The sequence below is a fragment of the Arvicola amphibius genome, chromosome 14 (assembly GCF_903992535.2).
Source record: "Arvicola amphibius chromosome 14, mArvAmp1.2, whole genome shotgun sequence".
In the NCBI taxonomy this organism is placed as follows: Eukaryota; Metazoa; Chordata; class Mammalia; order Rodentia; family Cricetidae; genus Arvicola; species Arvicola amphibius.
In genome coordinates this window covers 6,991,197-7,016,748 of record NC_052060.1, presented here as the reverse complement: position 1 = coordinate 7,016,748, position 25,552 = coordinate 6,991,197, and the positions used below count along the sequence as shown (strand labels likewise).

Sequence of the window (25,552 nt, the reverse complement as noted above, 5' to 3'; positions counted from 1 at the left end):
CCAAGGGAGCAACCCTGCTAGGAAGCGAAAGGCAGGGCGGGAGCGCTACGCATCCCCAGCTCCCCCAGCTCCCGCATCCCTCTTTCCCAGGTTTTCCTCCCAACCCGCTCGGCGCAGACCTAACGCGCAGGCGCACGAGGGAACGCCGCGCCTCCTCGGCGCTCAGGGCTGGGCGACTCTTGCGCGCGCTTCTCCGACGCCTTCCGTGATTGGCCAGATCGCAGGGCCATCAAGGCCCCCCCCACCTACCCTCAAGGGCGCGGAGGAAGCGGAGGGGCGGGCCTAGCGCGCGCGTGCGCGTTGCTTTTGCTGGTCCTCTGCTGCTATTGCGTTGCAAAAAAAAAAAAAAAAAAAAAAATTGTGACCAGGGCGCCGTGGGCCTTCTCTGTGGCAGGGAGCCTAGCGGAGAGCGTCCCGCCACCCGAGGGACGGTCCGGCAGCGTCACGCTCCCCATGCCGAGGCCGCCCGGGCTCGCCGGATTCTGGCCGACGGGATGAGGGCAGGGCCTTGAGAGTTGAGGGCAGTGCGGCTAAACGTATTGGCTTCTGCGCCGGGCGTTTGGCAGGGCGTCGCATGGTCCCGGCCGCCGGTTCAAGCACGACCCCCGAACCCTAGTGACAACCCTGGGCCGCCGCAGCCCCGCCTCGGCGCGCGTGGGGGGCGCCCGCGTGCCCCGCTAGTCGTCCTGCCTCCAGGAGAGCCCGGCGCGTGCAGCATCCCCACCCCCTGGCCGCCCTCCCTCCCACGGCTCTCACGCACTCGCACTGATTGTTTTGCCCGCTCCCGCCGCCGTCGCCGCCGCCACAGGACCAGCGGCGCTTGTGCAAACTGGGAAGATGGCGGCCGGCGGCGGCGGAGGCAGCAGTAAGGCCTCCTCCTCGTCGGCCTCGTCCGCCGGGGCCCTGGAGTCCTCGTTGGATCGAAAATTCCAGTCGGTAACCAACACCATGGAATCCATTCAGGGCCTGTCGTCCTGGTGTATAGAGAACAAGAAGCACCACAGCACGATCGTCTACCATTGGATGAAGTGGCTGCGGAGATGTGAGTGTGGGGGCACCGGGAAGGGGGGATGCTGGCGAAATGGAGGCTGTGCGGCCCCGGATCCTCGGGGCTTTGCCCGCGGAGCCGCTGCATTCAGTTGGGGTTCCCATTACAGCTCGGGCGCGGGTGCTCCCGAGCCCAGACTCCATTCCTAGGCAGGGTTGCCCTGCTCTGCAGGGGGCTCATTGCTTGGAATTTTTCCGCGGCTCCTTTGGCGTGACCTTGGGCCGTTGGGCCTAGACCCATGGGCGTCCGCGGGTTTCTTTTCCGAGCCTCGGAAGGTGTCCTGTTGATTTTTCTGAGCCTTCACGGAAATCGTAGCGTCCGTTCGTTCCTTCGAGGCCTTGGCGTGTTGGCGATTTCTGGGTTTCCTGGTGGTGGAGCTCTGCTCTGAGCTGTCCCCTTCCCTGGGATCTGCGGGGCCGGTCAGGGTTTGCTGTCGCCGCGACCCTGGCGATGTGTCGGGGAAGCGGCCTTCTGGCCGGCGGGTGCTGTGAGGAGGCTGCCTGGGAAGCGGAATGAGCGCCGACGGGGCTGTGAGGCGGCCACCTGTTTTCCCTTCACCTGTGTGTGTACAGCAGTAAAATTCGGGCTCACTGAGAAGCTGTCGTCGGTATCACCGTTGCTACCGAAACATACACGGTGTCCAGCCACTTTCAGCCACCTGAACTACATTTTAGAGAATCGAGTTTGTTTGCATAGGCAGTCAAAATGGGGCGTGTAGGCTTCTCAATATTCTTTATTTTAGCATATACTTTCCCCCCAGTTATAGTTTCTTCTTCCCTTAAACCTGTGGGGCTCTCCCCGCATCGCTGCTTTGGTGTAGAAAAGCGGTCTTCAAAAACTATAGATTGCTAAACTGGGCGTGGTGGCTCACGCCATTCTGGAGGCTGAGGCAGGAGGATTGCCACAAGTTTGAAGTTTGGGCTATATAGTAGATTCCAAGCAACCCTAATCCCAGTTCCATACATATTTATTAGAGTTTTAGTTTGCTCTCCCCCCTTCTAGCCTCTTGCCAGTGCTGCCCATTTAACTGTTTGCTTATTGCACGGCTGTCTTTCCTTCTGGAATAGTTTTGAGTTTACTTGTTTGTGAACAAATGAGTAAAACTTCAAAATTAAAGGCCCCAAACTTGAAAGCTACAAAGTTATTGATGGGACAGTTCTTTGAAATACAGTGCTGAGAAGGATACTCAAGAAAAAGACAGATTAGGTAATCTCTGTTGACTATTATCAGATCTCTTCATTTATTTCTTGCCAGATTAGAATCTGCAATATTAAATAATGCTGTTACCTTCAGAGATTCACATGTTAAGTATCTGCCACATGCCAACCATATCCTTAAACCTTTTAATGTACTTTATAGTCTAAATTATAACTAAGGACACTAGGGCTCAGAAATGTGATTTTGCTGAAGGTTACTCAGTAGAATGGTGTATTTAGGATTCGACTCTGTCATTAACTCTGAAGCAATGTTTGATGTTTTGGGTCCATCAGAGGCAGTAAACAGTGCTGATGTGAGAACATCTTCCACCCTGTTTTCAGTTATGACGCAGTCTTCATTCCCCACTGTTGGTCCCTGGTCCTTAAACGCTATGGTTATGTTATTTTCAAGAATAAGTTCCTGTCTGTGCTTTGTGGATCACAAGTGACAATGCTGTTTTGTGTCTGAGCTTATTTCCTTTGTTGGTACTAAGAGTAGGAGAGCAATATTTCATTTCAAAAGTACATTCTACATAGTGTAAATAAAGTTAAATGTATTCTTTTTTAACCTGCTGGAGTGGAGTTTAACTTTCTAACATAGCTGAGAATAATTTGTGTACATTTGCATTTACACCTGATGGCTTTCTGGCTTACGGAACCTGGGTGCTGAAAAGTAAGACGCAAATAGTTTTAGGCCTGTATTATCACTTATTTTTGTGTAGATGTTGACAGAGTTTGGTTGCTAAGTTTGCTTAGGCAAAATTGTGAGGTAGGTATCTGGGCATTCCCAGTCTCTGTCCTTTTCCTGACGTCACTTTTGCCTCTCCCTTTTCTTTTGACATCAGGTTTAGTCATTTAGACCTCGGTTAACTTTAAGTGACTGCTAGTGTTCAGGGGACGTTTTCTTTCTGTCACTTTATGAGGCTAAGCTAGGGCCTCCTGAGTTCTGTGCAAGCACTCACTACCACTAGACTACACACACCGCAAGTCCTCAGAGATGTTTTCACTCTTTCCTTAATCTTACCATGTGTAGTAATAACGGGCTTGTTTATGCATTGTAATGAAAACAATTAATGAGCAACCATGCTTTCTGGAGATGTATTCGATAGGTAGACATCTAGGTATGTCGGTAACATTTGTTATCTTCTGTCTGAGTTACCCTGGCTGGTTTGGTGTTCAGTGTGTTGCCCACACTGGTCTCCAGCCCGCAGCGGCAGCCTAGCTCAGCCTCCTTGTTGCTGGTCTGTAGTTCACCACCGTGCTTGTTTTCTAAAGTGATCTTTCTACGTTAATGAACAGATATTAGGCTCTACTTTTTTTTTTAAAGACACGGTCTCTCTGTGTAGTCCTGACTGTGCTTGAACTTGCTATGTAGACCAGGCTAGCCTCAATCTAAAGGAGATCAGCCTGTTTCTGCTTCTGGAGTGTTGAATTAAAGGATTGGGCTACCATGCCCCGCTCATGCCTCCTCTTTTTAACCTTCCAGTGATATTGTTGCAGTAGAGTTAAGTTAAATTTTTTGTACTGTGGCCCCTCCAAGAGCCTGTGTCACCTGTACAGCCTTCTTCAGCTCCTGCCACCTTCTCTTGTGGATCTCATTTCTAGTATTACCCTCCTCAGGAAGGCCTTTTTTTCATTACCTTCAATTCCTATTGTATCTTTCCTTTCCTTTTTTTCCCCTTTCTTTTTTCATTCAGTTTTTTTAAGGTGGGAACTCATTATCTATCTCTGGCTGGCCTGGCACTCACTATGTAGACCAGGCTGGCCTCAAACTCACGGAGAAGCCTGGGCTTGCTTGCCATGTTTACCAGGCTGATTTCTAATTCATTGTGATCTGCCTGCCTCTATTTCCTTAGGGCTAGTATTTAAGGCATTCAGCACCACACCTGGCAGGCTTATCATCTTATTTTCAGCATGCTAAATTACTGTATTGTTATATCTTTATTACCTATTTTCTCAACCGTCAGGGTTATGTCTTGTTTGTCCCTATATCCCCAAGCACTTGATATAGATCAGTAAATATTTGCCAAAATAGTATTGCAAAATGAGTAATAAAATACTCCTGGCCTGGTTGCACATGCCTGCAGTCCGGTCACTTGGAATTCTGAAACAGGAGAATTACAAGTTTGAGGCCAACCTGAGCTATATGGTCTTAAAACCCCACCCCCAAAAAACTTGAACAATTTTTAAAAATTCCTGATTATGAAAGTGTTTATAATTTAGTGAAACATTAGGGATGGCTTACTTTCTGGGTCAGGATGTATTATATTTTTTTCTCCCATTTTTAGTATAAAACAAGAGTCAGTATAGAAAGATAGAAAAACTTTAGAATTAGAGCTCTGATCAGATCTTAGCTCCATTGCTTCATCCTCGGGGGTGCACCGTGCAAAGTACTTAAACCATGGTCTTTATCTCTTATTCACAGGGAGCATTGTACTCACAGAATTTGTGGCCTGAGTTTAAGGGGATAATACATCTATCTTAGTATAGAATTAACCTACAGAAACATGAATTATTTTCTGCTGAGATCCTGAGCATTCAGGAGAGTTAGCTTTGCTTGGAGTACTGAGGTGGGGTTACCCCTCCGGGAGAGACTTGGACCAACCTCTCGGTGAATTAGAAGGTGGTCTGAACAAACAGTGGGACAGAAGTGAAACCCTGTTTCCTGAGACCTCTATTTTATCTTTTAAAAAATGATTTATTGCTGGAAGCAAGGACCTGTATTTTGAGACCTGTATTTTGTTTATGCAGTCTTGAGTTCACAAGTAAAATATTCACCTTTGCAGGGCAAGTTCCGCACACACCTAGGAAATTAGCCCAGTGAGACCTGCAGGCCCCAGGCTTTAGAAGCAGTTAGCATTTCCTCTGTTAGTGAACAATCACAGACCCTCAGTATTTCCTTATCAGCGAGGGACTCTCCAGACCTGAATTCCAGCAGACCTGACACCCTCCCCTCCCTTTTGCCCGTTTGCTATATAACAGCTTCTGGGGAATAATAAAGTGGCACCTTGATCGGAAAACCTGTTTTGCTGTCATTTCTTGAGTCTCTTGTCCCCTCCATTCCTTTTCCTCCTCTAGGTTTATCAGGGACCCCTGTTCATATCCCACTGGCCGGGATAATTTACTTTTATTTTTATTCTACACATGTGCCTACCTTGGGGGTATGTGAGTTGGATTCCCTGGACCTGGAGTTGTGAATGTCGATGTGCATGCTGGGAACTGAACTCAGGTCCTGTATGAGAGCAGGGCACTCTTAGCCACTCAGCCTTCTTTTTTGAGACAGGGTTTCTCTGTGTGATAGCTTTGCTGTTCCGCAACTAACTCTTGTAGACCATGCTGGCTTCACTCACAGAGATCTGCCTGCATCTCCCTCCCTAGTGCTGGGATTAAAGGCATGTACCACCACTGCCCATCTATTATTATTATTATTATTATTAATTATATTAATATTATTATTGTTTTATTTTTTGGTTTTTCTAGACAGATTTTCTCTGTAGCTTTTGAACCTGTCCTGGAACTAGCTCTTGTAGACCAGGCTGGCCTCAAACTCAGAGAGATCCACCTGCCTCTGCCTCCTAAGTGCTGGGACCGCCCAGCTTCATCCCTTAATCATTGAGTGGTTTGATATGTTTTAGGAAACAAAAAGTGAAAATTTAAATGAGTTCTGCAGGAAAGGTAGAAGTCTTAATTAGCAATCAATTGTAAACCAAAACATTTCATAAGACTTCATTCAGCTGTTAAAGAATAGATTTTTTTGCATTTATCTGTTTTGAGGTCCGGGGGTATATCCATACCACAGTGCATGTATGGTCAGTCAGGACAACTTGTAGGAGTCAGTTCTCTTCCTTCATCCTGTGGGTTCCAGGGATAGAACTCAGTTCATCAGACTCCTTTCCCACTTGAACAATCACACTGACCCTTCAGCCATCTTTAGTTAAAATTACAAAAAATAGAAAGGCAACTAAGTATAGTGGGTCTTGCTGTAATCATAGTATTTAAGAAGCAAAGCTAGGAGGATTAAGGCTAATGGAGGACCTGTCTACAGAAGAGAGAAAGGGAAGAAAAGAGGAAAGGATAAAGATTTTTTTCTATAGTGCAGAAAACCCTAGATAATTTGCTTCTTATTCAAGCCTAGCCCATGTAGATTAGCTAGAATATTGAGGTATTGTGTCTCTTATTTTAATCTTTTAGGTTAGTAGAGGTTTGTTTTGTTTTTGAGCTAGGGTTTCCTGTAGTTCCGACTGATCTTACACTCCTTATCTTCCTGTTTCTAGTGGTGGGATTGATTATATACTATGCCTAGCCTTTAAAACTATGGCATAATCCAGGGATGAACTGTGTGGTGTTGGCTGTCCTGGAACTTATTATGATGACCAGGAGACTAAACTTACTCAGAGATCCTCCTGCCTCAGCCTCCTGAGTGTTGGTATTAAAGATATGCACCTGCAGCACCATGCCCTGAAAACCTACTTTTTTTGTTTTTATGTTTTTAAATTGACATAAAATTGTACATATTTATGAACATTTATAATGTTCAAACCAAGGTAAATATTATCTCCTCAAACACATATCTTTGTGGAGAATGTTGAAGTTTTAGTATTTACTGTGAGTGTGTGCACACACCTATGAGTGCATATGAGTGTCTTTGTTTTGTTTTTTATTCTTTCCCCACGGTGGTAGAAGTACTTATTTGATGTTCTGAGAATCATGTCTGTTTTTTAATCAATAAAAAAGGGAAAACAAGTTGAACATATTTAAGCTTCTTACTAAATAAAAAATCTCTGAATGTGAGGTTCACTTACATTAAGTAATGAAAAAGTTTTGGTCATATAATGTTTGAGATACATACTAGTCAGTAGAGAGTTCAATCTGCTATCATATATATATTGTGGGATAAAAGAGTTTGAGACTGAGCTCAGAATCTTGAGATACCAGAGGCATGTGATCTCCAGTACCACTGAACTTACTCCCAGCCTGCAAGCTTACCTTTGGTTATTATACTTATCAAAGACATGACACCATTTTGTGCAGGCCTGGTCTCTTCCTTTAACTATTTACCTTCTTGTAATCTATCTGTTACAGCAGATACTTAGGCTAGATTTGTAGAGCATAGCAACAACTACCACACATACACGGTGTATGACTAATAAAGGTGAAGTAGACACTGTATTGAACTCTGAGTTACAAAGTACTTTTTTTGTTTGTATTTTGAGATGGAGTATTATCTATGCTGTCATTGAACTCGGGATCCTCTTGCCTCAGCCTCTCAAGTAGCTAGAACGAGAGGAGAGACCACAGCATCGAGCATATTTACATGTATACCGTATGTTTGTGACTCACCATGTGGATGTTGGAAACTGAACTTGGATCCTCCGGAAGATCAGCTAGTGCTCTTGACTACTGAGCCATCTCTCCAGACTGTTTTCTTTTCTTTTCTTTTCTTTTTTTTTTTTTTCCGAGACAGGTTTTTTCTGTATAACAGTTCAGGCTGTCCTGGAACTAGTTCGTGTAGACCAGGCTAGCCTCAAACTCACTGAACTCCACCTGCCTCTGCCTCCAGAGTGCCAGGATTAAAGTCGTGTGTCACCACTACAGTTGCTCATGTGATACTTCAGACATCATTTCTTTGCATTTAGAACATTGAAAATCCTCTACAAGACATTGGAAAATTGACTTAGCAGTTCAGGGTGCTTGTTGCTCTATCATGAAAACCAAGTTTGGATCACAGAAACTATATTAGGCATCTCACAGACACCTGCAACTCAGCTCCAAAGGGTCTGATGCACTCTTCTGACTTCTGTGGGCACACACAAATGCATATGCATTCACATAGACACAGATATATAAAAAAGAACAGAAGAACTTGTATGAGCTGTTTTGAAATACAGTTGTTGTAGAGCATAGTTACCTTACTGTGCTGTAGAACGGGGGTTTGTTCCTTCCTCTAGCTTCCTGTTAACTCCTGTGCCTGTTAACCATCAGAAATATTTACAGAACATCTGCTGTGCCGGGTACTGTCTGAGCACTAAGGACACAGTGGGCGAACACAGTGGGCAGGGCATTTTCCTGTCAGACAGCAGATGCAGTGAATAACGAGTTAATTAAATCTATTGAAGGTGATAGATGCTATCAAACAGAAATACAGATGCTTGCCACCAAGTCTGACAACCTGAGTTCTGTCCCCAGGACCCACATGGTAGAAGGAAAGAACTCCTGTGGGAGTTACACACACACACGTACAAAATAAATATAATAAAAAATATTAACAGCCAGGTTGGAGAGATGAATCAGAGGTTAAGAGCATTGTCTACTCTTTCAGAGGTCCTGAGTTCAATCCCCAGCAACCACGTGGTGGCTCACAGCCATCTGTAGTGAGATCTGGCACCCTCTTCTGGCCTCCACTCATACACCCAGACAGAACACTGTACACATAATAAATAAAATCCTTTTTTTTTTAAGGACAGTTTGTTTTTAAAAAATGTTAAAAGCCAAAAGAACAGAAAAACACTTAAGTTCCTGAGGCTGGAGTGTGCCTGATGAGTTAAAGAAACAACAAGAAGACATTTGTGGCTGGAAACAGTTAAGATGGAACTTTATCAGCAGATAGTTCAGAGTTTATGATGGGAGGGGGCACGGGGGCAATAAATAGATCAAAGGTCTTCTTTACTTAGTAGAAAGGTTTATTATTTATGTACATGAACATGAGTGTGCCTTAGTGTGTACATATGTGCCTGTGCATGAATGTACAAAGGAAAATATCAGTTCGGTCAGCTAGAATTTTGAAAGGTTGGGAGCCACCTGACATTGGTGTTGGCATCTGAATTCAGGTCATGGAAGAGCAGCAAGCAGTCTTAATAGTGAGCCATGTCTCCAATCCAATCCCTCATCAAGAGTTTTTTTGGGGGGGGGAGGGGTTGGTTTTTCTAGACAGGATTTCTCTGTGTAGCCCTGGTTGTCCTGAAACTCACTCTGTAGACTAGGCTGGCCTCAAACTCAAGAGTCAGCCTGCCTCTGCCTCCCGAGTGCTGGGATTAAAGGCGTGTGCCACTACAACTCTGCTCATTGAGAGTCTTTTTTAAAAAAAATTGTTTATTTTTATTTTATGAACATTAGTGTTTTGCTTGCAAATATGTCTGTGTGAGGGTGTTTGGTCCCCTGTTACAGACAGTTGTGAGCTCCCATGTCGATGTGGGAATTGAACCCAGGTCCTTTGGAAGAGCAATTGGTGCCAAACATTGGAACCATTTCTCCAGCCCCTCCCTCATCAAGAGTCTTAATAGGCACTTTAAGGACTTTAGATTTTGTTTTGTTTTGTTTTTGAGAGAGTCTCTCGTGTAACCGAGACTGTCCTCAAACTTATAGCTGAGGATGACTTTGAATTCGTGATCCTCCTGCATCCAGGTCCTGAGTGCTAAGATTGCAATCATATGCCACTTTGACCAATTTTAGTAGTGCTGGGGATTGAACCCCAGGTCTTGTGAATTCTAGGCAAGCCCTCTGTGAATTGAGCCATATTCCAGCCTAGGACTTTTATACTGAGAGCCATTTAGCAAAGGAGGGATAGTATCTGATTTATGATAGTATGGTATACATGTGTCTGACTGAACCAAGGACTAAATATGTGCTAGCTCATGTTTGTTTGAGATAGTCTTACATAGCCCTTGCTAGCCTTAATGATCTTGAACTGGTCTTCTGCCTTTGCCTTCCAAGTGCTAGGATCACTGCTTGTGTGACTATGATAGAATCTTGGATATTGTGAATGCTAGACAAGCGTTCTACAAACTCAGCTATAGGAGCTGGAGAGAGGGCTCAGCAGTTAAGAGAGAGAGGAAATTGATTTGGTTCCCAACACTCACATGGTAGCTCATAGCCATCAATAAAACTCTAGTTCCAGGGGATCCAACATCTTCTGTCTTCTGTGAGCACCAGGCACACATGTGGTGCATATACATACATGCAGATAAATACACATATAGAATAAAATAAATCTAACAAAATGAGCTATATTACTCGCTTCTGATTTAAGTTTTTAAAAGGTTCTTCTGGTTGCTGCAGAAACAAGGACACCAGTTAGCTAGATGGTTAGTGTAATTTGTTGTAAAATGTTAATGGCTTGGGTCAGCTTGTGGAGAGAGGTGATTCAAAGTAATCTTGTATTTTCTAGGTAGATCCCACCAGATAGTTGTTTTAATTAATATTGTTATATAGCCCAATCTGGCCCTGAACTCACCATGTAGTCCAGGCTGGCCTCAAACTTCTGTTAGTCTTCTTGTCTCCGCTTCCTGGAAGCTGAGTGTAAGTCACGACATCTGGCCAACAAGATTTCCTCATTACTTATATCTTACTGGTATGTATTCATTGAAAGCAGTGATGGGTTTCGTGAGAACCTTTCCATACAGGGAGATCTCATGCTTTTGGATGGATTCAATTTGGGGCAAGAGTTGTCTCAATGACTTTGATTTTTGCCTCAGCAACTACAAGGAGTTAGTGGTTACTGGTGAAGGTTGCAAGTAGAGCAGGTTTTGAAGGGTAGACGGGAAATTTAGTCTTGAAGCCAGGTGCAGTGGCGCACACTTTTATTTTCAACACTCAGGAGGCAGAGTCAGGCAGATTTCTGTGAGTTCAAGGCCAGCCTGGTCTACAAAACAAGTTCCAGGACAGCCGGAGCTGTTACAGAGAAATCATAAAAAAAGAAAAAGAAACTTAATTTTGAATGTTAAATTTTGAGGTGTCTTGTTTTTTTAAAATACCTTGAGATAAAATTCACAGGTGTAAGTCCCTCATTTGCAGTTGTTTTAATGTATTCAGTGCATTATTTAAATCACTATAGGACCTGGAAAGTTAAGATGTGAGGACTGAATTTGCAGCCAGCCAGGGAGGGCTATGTATCAGCAACAAAAAACACGTTTAATATATTCTAGACATAATAATTAAGTTTCATGCTTGGGCAGGGGCTGGTTATGAAAGAGTCAGTAGTGGAGTGCTCACACACTGAGATCTGTTCTGAAACACAGGAGAAATAAAAATGTTTTATGTTTGTGAAATATTGCCTGTATCTCCATGAACTTATTAACACACTGAAATAAAGAAAGGTGTTGTGGCTAGGTGGAGGTTGCGCATGCCTTTAATCCCAGCACTGTGGGGGGCAGAGGCAGGAGGATCTCTGAATTCAAGGCCAGCCTGGTCTACGAAAACTAGTTCCAGGACAGGCTCTAAAGCCACGCAGAGAAACCCTGTCTCAAAAAACTTAAAAAAAAAAGAAAAGGAAGATGATGTAGACATTCCAAGGGCAGACAATCAATACTCACACTGTGATTGAGGCTGTGAGACAGCTGCTGCTTGGGGATATACTGGGCAGAGTGTGGCCCTGGCTGTCCTGGAACTGCTCTGTAGATCAGGCTGACTGTCTCTGCCTCCCTAGTGCTGGGATTAAAGGTGTGTGCCACCATGCCTGGCTTACTGGTTTATTCTTGGTGATATGCTTGCCATTTACAAACTAATAAATAATGGCTTTATCCAAATTACTTTTTCCTCTTAGGCTTTTGCTAACTAGTTATTCTCCCCCAAGTGTTTATTATTTAACAGGAATACTTCTAAAAGTTCAGTGGGAATATTGGGAATTATGGTAAAAAGTAATTGACTGTGTGTGACACTGGATGCTCAGTGGTTAAGAGCACTGGCTGCTCCTGCAGAGGACTTGAGTTTAGTTCCCAGCACTTACTCTATTTCCTGGAGATCCAGAGCCCTCACTTGGCCTCTGCAGGCACTACACACACACGATGCACACGAACCCACACAAGCACACACATAAACATAAATTAAAAAGTTTGACGGTAATAACTAAGTTCATGTGAGGTTTAATTTGTAGAAGGACCTCAGAAATGATAATAAAAACAACCAAGAACTATACAAATCAGCTTGTTGGATCCTAGAGTCCAAACACCGAGGAGGAGTTGCGCCCCAGAGACTGTCTCTCATCACCACAGCTGATGTGAAAGCATGAAGATTTTCTTAATTCTGTCATGACAGGGTCTTCCAGCAGTCGGGAGGCTAGAAGACCCCGAATGTCTGGTACAGGCTATTTTTAAAGGGAAAAACCACAGAAGGAAGGGGTGTCTGGGGGTTGTTCTTTAACTATTATGATTGGCTTATTCAAAAGGGCTGTTACCAATAATTGGCTGGAGAGTGGTTGCCAGATCAGATGAGGTAAGAGGAAACATCTCAGGGTCACTTTGCCCCTTTCCCAGGGCCTGAGTCAAAACATCAGTAACTGAGTCAACACCTAAGGGTTATCTTGCCCCTAGTCAATAACTGAGTTCTGTTTGGAGAACATTCACAAGGACTCAGGGAGATGATGGAAAGTTCCCAACATTTCAGTACGTTTGTGGGCAATTGTTAGGTCCTTGGGTCCCCAAAGGGGAAGCGGGGAACATTATTGCTGAGACTGAGAGTTGTCAGAAATGGCTTCAGAATTGTCTTAAAGTTTTACAAGCTTTCATGTAATTGTTAGAAAAGAACAGTGGGTGTTTTGTGGTATTACAGATTCCAGCAGGAGAACAGGACAACTGCATGCTATGTACAGAAAGTAGTAATAGAATCTAGTTACTTCCTTCAGAAAGGCAACTATTCCTCTTTGCTTTGAAACACTAAAACTTTCAGGGTAAGATAAAGATAATTTTTTAAATGCTTCATTCTTTTTTTTAATAACCTACATTTTTATTTTGTATGTGCATTAGTGTTTTGCTTGCATGAGTGTCTGTTTGTCGGATCCCCTGGAACTGGAGTTACAGACAGCTGTGAGCTGCCTTGTGGGTGCTGGAAGTTGAACCTGGGTCCTCTGGAAGAGTAGTAGTGCTCTTAGCCCCTGAGCTCTTTTCCTAGCCCATCATGCCTTCAACTTTTTTCTTTTAATTTTATGTGTATGAGTGTTTTACTTGCATGTATGTTTGAGAACATCTGTCCCTGGGACCTGCAGAGGTCAGGAGAGGGTGTCAGATTCCCTGGACTGTAGGTACAGTGGTTGTGAACCATCATGTTGGTGCTGGGAACTGAATCTGGTTTTTGTTTTTTGTTTTTTGTTTGCAAGAACAAGTGTCCTTAATTCCAAAGCCATCACTCCAGCCTCTTATTATTTTTTCTTTTTGAGAACTTCATACATCACTCCCACCCCTTCCTTCCCTCTAAATTCCTCCCCTCTCCAAATTCATGGTCTCTGATTATTGTTGTGTGTTTGTGCACATGTACATGTATATACACTTACTGACTCCAGTTAGTATTGTTCCTGTGAACATGTCTAGGGCGGATCACTTTGGAACTGGACATCCCATTTGAAATCTCACCCATGAAGGAAACTAATTTTTCTTGTCTCAGTAGCCATTGACCACCTGTAGCTCTTTATCTAGGGGAGGGACCATAGGAAAATTTTGCTGTTCAAGTTAGCATATTGACTGTGCTGTCATGCTGATCTTGTTCATTTTTTTTTTTTTTTGAGGTTTTATTGGTTTATTTTCCCTGCCATTCCTAAGGTACACTATTTAGCTATAGGTGTCCTGTGCCTCTGGCTCTTAAATCTTTTACCCTCTCTTTCATGATATTCTTTGAGCCTTAGGTGTAGAAATTGTGTGGTAGATGTGTTGGTTGGGCAGCCTACAGCCCCTTATGTTCTATGCTTTGACCAGTTGTGGGTGTCTGTTGTTGAAAGAAGTGTTATTGATGCAGGGTGAGAAGACTGTCAGAGCCAGTGCTCGGGATGCCTCCAGTTACTTACGTACTTATTTATTGTGTGTGTGTGTTTGTGTGTGTGTGTGTTGCACGTATGTGTACACTCATGCTACGGCATTTATCTGGAGGTTAGAGGACAACTTGCAAGATTTTGGCTCTTTCCTTCCATCACATAAGTCCCAGGGTTAGAACGGTCGTCAGGCTTTGCGGCATCTGTTGAGCCACCTTGCTCCCTCTTTATTTTTTATTTTTATGTACTTACTTTTGTAGCACTAGGAATTGAACACAAGACCTAGCAACACGTGGGGCAAACTACTGCTGCTTCCTTCTGTCTTTTGGTTTTGAGACGAGGAATTAATGTATGTAGCTCATGTTAGTTAAAAAAAAAAAAACTGTTAGTATTTCCTCTGCCTTGGCCTCCCTAGTACTGGGATTACACATGTGCACCATTGTATCCAGCTCAACTAACTTATGTGTGTGCATATTCATGTGAATGGGTATACTAGGTAGCCTTCATCCAGAGAGCATCCTTGGTGGTGTTTATTTATTTTTTAAGGTTTATTCTGTTAGTTTTTGTGTTTGAGTTCTTTGCCTCCGTGTCTGTATGTGTACTGTGCTTGATGTGCCCCAGAGGTCAGAGCTTCTGGACTGGAGTCACACTGTGAACCACCATGGAAGTGCCGGCGTCAAGCCCTCTGCGAGAGCCGCACTGCTCTCAACTGCTGGGCCCAGTCTTTTTTTTTTTTTTTTTTAAGGCAGGATCTCTCACTTGTCAGGGCGACCCCTACACAGCTGCAGCTGGCTCCTGGATGCCTTAATCTGCATTTTGTCCTCAGGACCTTCTGTTTAACATATGTGAATCATGTATGCTTCTTAAAGCCTATGCAAAATCTGGTTAGAAAAAACCTGGAAAATTGCAGTATTCTGATCGAGAATTTTCATTTGGCATTATCCCTTTGGAGGCTTAATTATAATGTTTTGGGGACATGGAAATCAACTTGCTAAAGTGTAAGAACAATAAAGAAGCCCCGAATAGAAGGGAAAGCAGTGCTTAATATTATTAGTAGGACCAGCTCTCGAGACTACCTCTAGGTCTTGAAGAAAAGCTTCAAAGTGTAGCGAAATTGAACTGAAGGTTTTTCTATCTGAGGGGTACAGAATAAATTTATACATATCTTGTTTGGGTCATGTTCTTTATTTTTCTGTCTTTTTTTCTTTTGTTCTCTAATTTTCTTTGCTTTTTTAAAAAATATTTATTTATTATGTATACATTATTCTGTCTGTGTGTATGTCTGCAGGCCAGAAGAGGGCACCAGACCTCATTACAGATGGTTGTGAGCCACCATGTGGTTGCTGGGAATTGAAATCAGAACCTTTGGAAGAACAAGCAATGCTCTTAACCACTGAGCCATCTCTCCAGCCCTCTAATTTTTTTCTAAGTTTTAATTCTTTTTAGTTTTTTTGTTCTAATTTTCTCCTGTTTCTTTGTTCACCTAGCTTAAATACATTTTTTAAACGATTTATTTCTTATGAATACAGTGTTCTGTCTGTCTGTATGTTTGCTGGCCAGAAGAGGGCACCAGATCTCATTATAAACAGTTGTGAGCCACCATGTGGTTGCTGGGAATTGAACTCAGGACCTCTGGAAGAGCAGTCAGTGCTCTTAACCTCTGAGCCATCTCTCCAGCCCTTGTTTTTTTTTATAATGTGTGAAATCTCAAGTTTGTCAATTTATTTTGCCAAAAAGCATAAAATGCTGCCATTGATATGATTACTATTTTACAGACTGTTAGAGTTAGAAGCACATTATCTCAGAGCAAAAAATTTCCAAACTATTTAAGTTGAGTTATTTGAAATTTGTCTTTCGAGACAGTTTTTCTGTGTAGCTTCGGAGCCTGTCCTGGAACAGTGGATCAGTTTGAGACAAGGACTTTAAGATTAGCCTGGGCAAGTAAAATCCTGATAGCAGGCAAGGGAAGAACATTTGAACTCACACAATATCTCAGAGGACCAACTAGGTTATAGACATCTAGAACTAGGGATGGGACTCAAGCCAGCTGTTGAGCATGTGCCATACCCTAGGTGCAATCTCTAGAGTTGAATAGAATAAAATAATTTATTTCTATTATTAGACTTAAATAATTTCTATCTGTCATCTTAGGTTTCTCAGACTATAGTTTGTACCATATGCATGAGCATAAGTGTGCATACAGTAGTGACAAAAGCAGCACTGAAGGCTCATGATCATACATTTCCCAAGATATGGTGATGTTAAGAATGCCATTTTTTTAAATAAAATAATCTCTTGGCCCTTATTTGTATAGGTGTTTTTTGACATGTGTGTCTATGCATCCTGTTTGAGGAGTGTGTGTGGAGACCAGGAAGAAGTTTCCAGAGCCCTGAGAACTGGAGCTCTTAGCTTCGGAGCAGAATCTACAACCAAGAATGCCATTAAGAAGATTTATTATGTATACAGTGTTCTGCCAACATACATGTCCGCACACCATTAGAGGGCACCAGATCTCATAGATGGTGGCGAACCACCATATGATTGCTGGGAATTAAGATCAGGACCTCTGGAATAGCAGCCAGTCTGAGTCATCTCTCCAGTCCAAGAATGGCTTTTTATTTATTTTTGTTTTTTATTTTTTCGTGTTTTTTGAGACAGGATTTCTCTGTCACTTTGGAGCCTGTCATGGAACAAGCTCTTGTGTAGACCAGGCTGGCCTCAAAAAACTCACAGAAATACACCTGCCTTTGCCTCCCGAGTGCTGATTTAAAGGTGTGAGCCACCACCACCCACCTGAATGCCATTTTTTGAAAGATTTATTTTATTTCTTATGTACACAATGTTCTGGGAACTGGATCTCGTTACAGATGGGCATGAGCCATTATATGGTTGCTGGACCTCCAGAAGAGTAGTCAGTGCTCTTAATCTCTGAGCCATCTCTCCAGTCCAAGAATGCCATTTTTAAAGTGAAGTGCTAGTTGAGCAGTGGTGGTGCACACCTTTAATCCCAGCACTCAGGAGGCAGGGGCAGGCGGATCTCTGTGAGTTCTAGTCTACAGAGTGAGTTCCAGAACAGCCAGGGCTGTTACACAAAGAACCTTGTCTCAGATAAACAAGTAAGGTGCTACCAAATTACTGTTAAATCTACTTTTATGCTGTGAAACTTTAATTATCATTAACAAATGTTTCCTGAACTCCCTTGAGGATTGGAGAGTAGGATATTCAGCATTTTCTATACTTATTTGACCTTGGAGTCCCTCAGGATGTATTTAAAAATAGCCTCAGGCTCCTGATGCTTGTGTCTCCACTTTCTAAGTGGATTACAGGTGTATACCACCTGCCCGTGAATCCACTTCTTCATATGATTGTTGTTTCAGAGCACATACGTTGGGAAACTTGGTTACACAGAAATTTCTAGGATACCCCAATGGCAGAGCATAAAGTAACTATTTGTGTGCACGGCTCCAGAAATGGGAAGCAGGTGAAAGAACGCATCTTGTGAGCAGGTGTCAGAGAGTCAGAGGTACACACGGTGAAAGAGTTGCTTACTGTGTGTGTATTTCTGAGGCAGGGTCCTAATGTGCCAAGGTCGTCCTTAAGCTTTGTTTGGTTTTTGTGTTGAGAAAGGGTCTCAACTAACCTGGAACTCACTATTTACACTGGCTAGTTTTGAACTCACAATGATCCCCCTGCTCTGCATCAGCCAGTGCTGAGATGACAGGTATTGACAGGTATACAGTACCAAATCCCTGAATTTATATATCATCAGTGATCATATTCTAGGCCATCTAATAAAAACCTGAGTTTGTAAAAATATAGCAGCAAACATAGACTATATTTGCAAAATAAATTACTATCTGCTGGGACTGGAGTGATGAAGGCGTAAGTCACAAACAATCCCACACCAGTTAGGAATTATGATTAATAGAATGGTTATTTATTTGAAGGGGAAAAACTTACAGATCACCGTCCCAGACAACAGCCCTCTGCGCAATCAGGAAGGGAGCCTAGTCGTCAGAAGCGGAGCCGGAAGCCAGAGGGAGTGGAGGGAAGTGGCCGGTTTTTTTTTTTTTTTTTTTTTTTTTTGTTTTTTTTTTTTTTTTTGAGAGACCACGCCCCAATGGGCTGGTATCTCAGCGGCTATTGGCTGAAGGAGCGGAAGGAGCTCCCGCAACAGAGTGATGGCTCAGCAGTTAAGAGCCCTTGATGTTCTCCGGAGGACCCACCATCCATATGGCCCCGAACTCTCTGTAACTTCAGTTCTGGGAATCTGACACTCTCTTCTGGCCTTGAGCACCACACACACGTAACCATACATACATACATACATACATACATACACACATACATACATACATGTAAAATACCCATACACAGAAAATAAAAATAATTTTAAAAAATTGCATTTAAGATTAGTCATTAGCTGCTGTAGGCTTTGCATCTGATTTTGTCTTTGCCTGAAGCACCTTTGTAGTTACTATGTGTACTATACGTGGCTATATTGGATTTCAGTATCTTCGGCCCCATTTAAGTAGTTCTTTCAGGACCATTTGTTTGGTAAGCACTTCAAAATAGCTAAACTTTATTTAAGTGGAGGCAGAAGAATTCAGGGTCATTCCTGGCTTTGTAATAAATTGGGACAACCTATGCTATATGAGCCTCTGTCTCCAAAAAGAAAAAAAGAAGAAAAGTAGATTGAACTTCTAATTTTTCTCTTGGCTAATTTAGGAAAGATTACCTCAATCATGATATCTTCCCTTCTTTCTCCTTAGGTCCTTTTACTGTGAGATATGAAGAGGGTAATGGGAATTGAACCCAGGGCATTGTAACCCTGGGCAAAGGCTCTACCACAGAGATACATGCCCACCACTCTTGAAGGTGAAAAGCTGATGACAACAGAGGAGTGAGTTAGGGAGTTTCCCAGGCAGGGTGGCAGGGATAGGGTTTGTAGTGAGAGTGAGATTAGGGATAGATGACATTAAAGTAAGAAAGAAGCTGGGTGTGGAGGCAGAGGCAGGCGGATCTCTTGGTGTGGTGGCAGAGGCAGGCGGATCTCTTGGTGTGGTGGCAGAGGCAGGCGGATCTCTTGGTGTGGTGGCAGAGGCAGGCGGATCTCTTGGTGTGGAGGCAGAGGCAGGCGGATCTCTTGGTGTGGTGGCAGAGGCAGGCGGATCTCTGAGTTTGAGGCCAGCTAGGGCTACTTGGTGAAGCTCTATTTTATTTTAAAAAAAGTCAAGAAAGTAATGAAACTTGGTGTACACCTGTAGTCCCAGTACCAGGGGAGTCAAAGCAAGATCAGAGCCAGCCTAAGCTTCATACCAGGTTACAGTGAGTCAGTGAAAGATGGGAAGCGGCTTCTATGTTCTACCAACATTAGTGTATTTTGTGAAGCCAGAGGTACCCTGGTCTGTGTAGCTCAGCACTTGGCAATGGAGGCAGGAGGATAAGAAGTTGAAGGCTAGCCTTGATTACATAGTTTAAGAGCAGCCTGGCTACATAGATTCCTCTCTCAAATAAAAGAGAACCACAAGCTGCAGTATCTGAAACTGATACTAGTTACTAAATATAACAGTGAGTTCAAGGCCAGCCTGAACTACATAGTGACATAAAGTGAAAGAAATGTTAGGAGGCTATTACATAATCTGACCAAAAAAGTTTGAATTAAAACAGAGAAGGAGCCAGGCGGTGGTGGCGCATGCCTTTAATCCCAGCACTCGGGAGGCAGAGGCAGGCGACTCTCTGAGTTTGAGCTAGTTCCTGGTCTACAAGAGCTAGTTCCAGGACAGACTCCAAAGCTACAGAGAAACCCTGTCTCGAAAAACAAAACAAAACAAAACAAACAAACAAACAAAAAACAGGAGAGGGGCTGGAGAGATGGCCAGAGGTTAAAAGCACTGACTGCACTTCCAGAGGTTCTGAGTTCAATTCCCAGCAACCACATGGTGGCTCACAACCATCCATAATGAGATCTAGTGCCTTCTTCTGGCCTGCAGACACACATACAGGCAGAAAACAGCATATATAATAAAGGAAGGAAGGAAGGAAGGAAGGAAGGAAGGAAGGAAGGAAGGAAGGAAGGAAGGAAAGAAATGAGGAGAAATACCTAGAAGTATTTAGAAAGCAGAATTTAACAGGCTTGGCAGTTGAATGCTGTGGTTATAATTTAGAGGAACATTTAGAAGATGAGTTCTCTACATCTTTGGTGGCTGGGAATTTGGGAATAACAGATAACGAGAGCAGGTTTGAACTACATGACTTTGGCATCCGTAGGTCGCCTGAGAAGAATTGTGTAGTTATACCCATATATATGGGTATTTTATACACACACACACACACACACACACGGTACTCAGAAACATACTGTTAAGTTCATACTTTTAGTTCATGTACTAGATGCTGGATGTTTTGTGTCACATAATCTTGAAAACTACTTTGAGCACATAGAAACTAATATTAGTACTCTGTTGTATTAATGAGGAGAGCAGTGTTTGGAAGGATCATACAACTGGACAAGAGGGCCTACCTGGTCTTTAAGAAATAAGGGTATTTGTTTTTTTTTTTTTAATAGTTTTTAAAATTTATTTTATTTTCAAAAGATTAATTTTATGTGTATGAGTGTTTTGTCTGCATGTATTCTGTGCACTACATGTGATCACAGAGGTCAGAATGGGACATCAGATCCCCAAGAACTGGAGTTATAATTATGAACTGCCATGTGGGTGCTGAGAATTGAAACCCAGCCCTCTGCAAGATTAAATGCTCTTAATCACTGAGCCATCCCTTCAGCCCTGATTTAGTTTTTAAGCATGTGTGTTCACGTGCTTGGGCATGTGCATATATGCTAATGCTCAATGAGTCCAGAAATGGAGTCAGAATCTGGGCATCTGGAGTTAACAGTCAAGTGGGTTCTTGGAACCGAACTTTAGTCTGGTTCAGTTAAAGCAGCAAGTGCTCTTAACCACTGAGCTATCTATTCAGCCCCAGCTAATGATTTTTAAAGACCATTTCTTTGGGTGGAGGAAAATAAAGCATCTTTGATGAAGGCACAAACACCAAAGACAGTGCTGAGTACATACGCTAGGAATTAACACTGTAAATTTGTGCTTAGTGCTTTCTTTTGTGAGACACGGTTTCTCTGTGTAGCCCTGACTGTTCCTAAACACAGAAATTTACCTGCCTCTGCCTCCTGAGCACTGGGATTGTAGGCAGGTGTCACCACTGCCTATCTGTAGCAGATTGTTTTGGGGGTGGAGGATTCGAAAGAAGGCTTCTCTATGTAGCCCTGGATGTCCTGGAACTCACTTTGTAGACCAGACTGGCCTCGAACTTAGATCCACTGGCCTCTGCCTCTGTCTCCTGAGTGCTAGGAATAAAGACATTCACTATAACAACAACCATTCCAATAGTGGAATTTTTAAAAATTCGGGTGGATTAATTACTGTATAACATATTGTAGGTCAAGAGGATTATGTTTTGAATGAAAAGCATCCTGAGAGGCCTGGTATGGTGGCTCATGTATTTAATCCCAGCACTCTGAAATCAGAGGCAGGAGGATCTCTGTGAGTTCCAAGAAAGCGAAGCTTACATAGCAAGTTCCAGGACAGCTAGGGCTACACAGTGAGACTCTGTCTCAAAATAAATAAATAAATAAATAAACGAAAGACTCTGAAACATAGTAAGATAGATTCTTGTGATATGTATAGGCGTTAAGAGTACCATTACCAGACCCGGTGGTGGTGATGGCTCCAAAGCTACAGAGAAACCTTTCTCGGGGGTGGGGGAGGGGTGGCTCAGTGGTTAAAAGTACTGACTGCTCTTCCAGAGGACCTGGGTTCAATTCCTACACTCACATAGGAGTTCACAACTGTCTAACCCTAGTTCCATTGCCCTCTTTTGGCCTCTGAGGGCACCAGGCATGCACATGGTCTATTTTCATTCTTCTACATGTTGACATTCAGTTATGCCAGCCCCACTTGTTAAATATGCTTTCTTTTTTCCATTTGATATTTTTTGCTTCTTTATCAAATATTAGGTATTTGGAGTTGTATGGATTGATATCCAGGTCTTCTATTCGGTTCCATTGGTCCTCCCATCTGTTCTTATGCCAGTACCAGGCTGTTTTCAATACGGTAGCTCTGTAGTAGAGTTTGAAGTCAGGGATGGTGATGCCTCCAGAAGATCTTTTATTGCCCAGGATTGTTTTGCCTTTCATGAGTGTTTTGCTTTTCCATATGGAGTTGAGCACCGTTCTTTTGAGGTCTGTGAAGAATGTTGCTGGGATTTTGATGGGCTGTTCTGTCTCTTTATCTTTGTAAAGATACTTGTTTTTCCATTTCTTTATTAGTATTTTTTTATGACCCATATTTCTGTTTAATTGGGTGTTTTGCCTGCATGTATGTCTGTCTATTTACCATGTTAGTGTCTACAGAAACCAGAATAGGGCATCAGATCCCCTTGGGCTGTGTGAGCTGCTGTGTGGGTGCTGGCAATCTAATTCTGGTCCTCTGGAAGAACAGCCAATCGCTTAATCAAGGAACCATCTCTCCCACCCTCACTTAACCTCTTTTTCTTTTTAAATATTTGCTTATTTATTTACTGTGTGTGTGCAAGTGCCTGGATATGTATATACCACGTGCCAGTGGTATTCAAAGTGTGGCTGTAAGAGATCTGTTGTAGTCACAAGCAGTTGTGAACCTTGGTCTTCTAAAGAGGAGCACTTGCCCTTAAATGCTGAGCTATCTCTCAGTTTTGCCCCTCACCATTTGGACAGGTAGACATAAAATAGTAATATTATCATGCTAAAATTTGCCCAGTCGTTCAGCTACCAGGCTAACAGCTTTATTTTGATATTGCCACATTTAAATCAGCAATCCAGTGGTTGGGAATGTAGCTCATTTGATAGTGCTTGCTTAGGGTGCTTCACAAAGCTCTGGATTTGATCCCTAGCTCCTCATAAAACTGGGTAGGGGGTACACACCTGTAATTCCAGTATTAGGGAGGTTCATATTAGAGAGGCAGGAGGTTTAGCTCAAGGTCATCTTTAAATAATATATTGAGGCCCGTTTGGACCATATGAGACTCTATCTCAAACAAAATAAATAACCCTCATTTTTATTATTATTAAGCCCTTTCAACTTCTCCATAGTGATTTGGAAAAAAAAATCCTATCAAACATTTCTATTCCCTAGTGACTAAGCATTCAAATAATATGAGCCTATAGGGGCCATTATTTTTCAAACCACCATACCTTGTCTCAAAAGAAAGAGGGGTTGGGGAGAGAGAGAACAGAAAAGAAGGGGATTGTACACATATATGGTGCATGTGCATACATACAGGCCAAAAACAATTTTTTTTCCCCCCAAGACAGTGCTTCTCTGTAGCTTTGGAGCCTGCCCTGGAACTCACTCTGTAGACCAGATTGGCCTCGAACTCCCCTGTCTCTGCCTTCCAAGTGCTGGGATTAAAGGCGTGCACATCACTGCCTGGCTTAATAAGTCTAATTTTTTTTGTTTGTTTTCAAGACAGTTTCTGTGTAGCTTTGGAACCTGTCCTGCAACTCGCTCTGTAGACCAGGCTGCCCTGGAACTCAGAGAGATCCGCCTGCCTGTGTCTCCTGAGTGCTGGGATTAAAGGTGTGTGCCACCCACTGCCACCCAGCTAATCTAATTTTTTAAAAATAGCAAAGATTTGTACAGTAAAGGCATTCATTTAGACTAATCCTAATTTTGGACTTTTTTTAATGCATGTTCTAGAAAACTAAATTAGGTAGAGAAGAAAAAATGAGGGATTTAATAAGAGTATCTTAAATAATGTATCAAATACTCTCGAATTAATAGAAATAGAATTCTAAGAGACTGAGGAGTTGGAAAATGAACTGATGTCTGATGAACCAGTGTAATGGGAGTAGGAGATTATCTGAAGAGAAAGCAATATGGGAGAGATCTTAGAAGTTACTGAATTTGAAATTGAGGAACCCGAGGAACTGTAGAAACACAGATCATCTATGTGAATATTGGAATTGCAGTTGCCCAGCATGTAACAGTAAACCTTAGGTAGGTTGAGCCTTGGAAAAGCTTAACCTTTATGTATATATGAAGTCAAATTATCCCCAGAACACTCAGAAAATTATAATAATCGTAAACGGGAAGACTTGGACTTTTAGGTGTTAATGTGAGTGGTGTTTAGATTGGTTGATTTAGGGATTTGTGTATAATATACTATTAAACATTATTTACACGGTTGATATATAATTAGAATTCAGTGTTGTGCTTTTTATACTAGCCTTGGTATTTTTGTAACAAGCTGAGTTTATTCAACTCTCTGTTTCTCTCTGTCTCTGTCTTTGTCTCTCTGTCTCTCTTTGTGTCTTCACAAATAATTGGAGAAACAATTTTGTCTTAGTGTCTCTAAAGCCACTAAAGGATTTTTTTTCCTTTAGTGCCAAACATCTACAGAGTGAGGTGGTCTACTTGAAGAGTACCTTGAGCAGAAATTTAACTTCAAATAGTTAAGGGTTTTAGTACATTTGATAAATTAATCCATTAGTTAATTTTTTATTTGTTATTACATTCATGTAATTAGTTCATATGAAAACAGTTAACTGGGGCTGGAGAGATGCTTAGAGGTTAGGAGCACTGACTGCTTTGATTCCCTCTTCTGGTCTCCGTGGGTACTGCATGGTTTGTGATACACCTACAAGCAGGCAAAACACTCATAAGCTTAAGATAATAAAATGTAATTTAAAACGTTAGCTATTAGCAGCCGGGCGGTGGTGGCGCACGCCTTTAATCCCAGCATTCAGGAGGCAGAGGCAGGCGGATCTCTGAGTTCGAGGCCAGCCTGGTCTACAAGAGCTAGTTCTAGGACAGGCTCTAGAAACTACAGGGAAACCCTGCCTCGAAAAACAAACAAACAAAAAAGTTAGCTGTTTGCAAACAATATAATTGGAACAAGTTTCACTAAGTATAAAAACTTTTTTTTATTGTCTTTCATCTCCAGCTACGTATCCCCACCGTTTGAATCTCTTTTATCTTGCCAATGATGTCATACAGAATTGTAAAAGAAAAAATGCAATCATCTTCCGTGAATCATTTGCTGATGTGCTTCCCGAAGCAGCTGCTCTAGTGAAGTAAGTGAATCTTTACTGTACTTTGGGATTTAAGAAAATTAAAAATTTTTCTTTTCTTTCCCACTCATGAGGAAGAATTTGAATAATTGTGCATATTTCAAGATCCAAATAAAATATTTTGTTCATGGCCAGGAGTAGTGGCACTTTCTTTAACCCCAGCACCTGGGGAGCAGATTCAGCCAGATTTCTTGAATTTGAGGCCATCAGGGCTATTCAATGAGACCTTGTCTCAAAAAAGCAAAAAATAAAGGGGGGGGGGGATCCAATTCTTCATTGCTCTCTGTACTCATTTGTAGTTTAATTTTTAGTGTTCTTCAATTTACAGGTTTTTTTTTAAATAATGAAAGAATTTCAGCATAAAAATAGAAAGCCGGGTATTGCTGGTGCACGCCTTTAATCCTAGCACTCAGGAGGCAGAGGCAGGTGGATCTTTGTAAGTTCAAGCAGCC

At 42.5% G+C, this 25,552-nt stretch overlaps 1 protein-coding gene across 6 annotated transcripts in view; it reads left to right on the top strand.

Annotated features, from left to right (window-relative positions):
- The first annotated feature begins 359 nt into the window (after nucleotides 1–359).
- Nucleotides 360–25,552, top strand: part of Rprd2 (regulation of nuclear pre-mRNA domain containing 2) — a 54,687-nt gene continuing 29,494 nt past the window's right edge. For 4 of the 6 annotated variants that reach the window (XM_038311784.1, XM_038311783.1, XM_038311786.1 and 1 more), the window contains exons 1-2: nucleotides 360–1,042; nucleotides 24,974–25,103. In XM_038311784.1, the coding sequence (XP_038167712.1) occupies nucleotides 838–1,042; nucleotides 24,974–25,103 (335 nt within the window). In that variant the 5' untranslated portion in view covers nucleotides 360–837. The remainder of the gene's footprint in view (nucleotides 1,043–24,973; nucleotides 25,104–25,552) is intronic. The other 2 variants (XM_038311788.1, XM_038311787.1) reach the window with 1 other exon arrangement.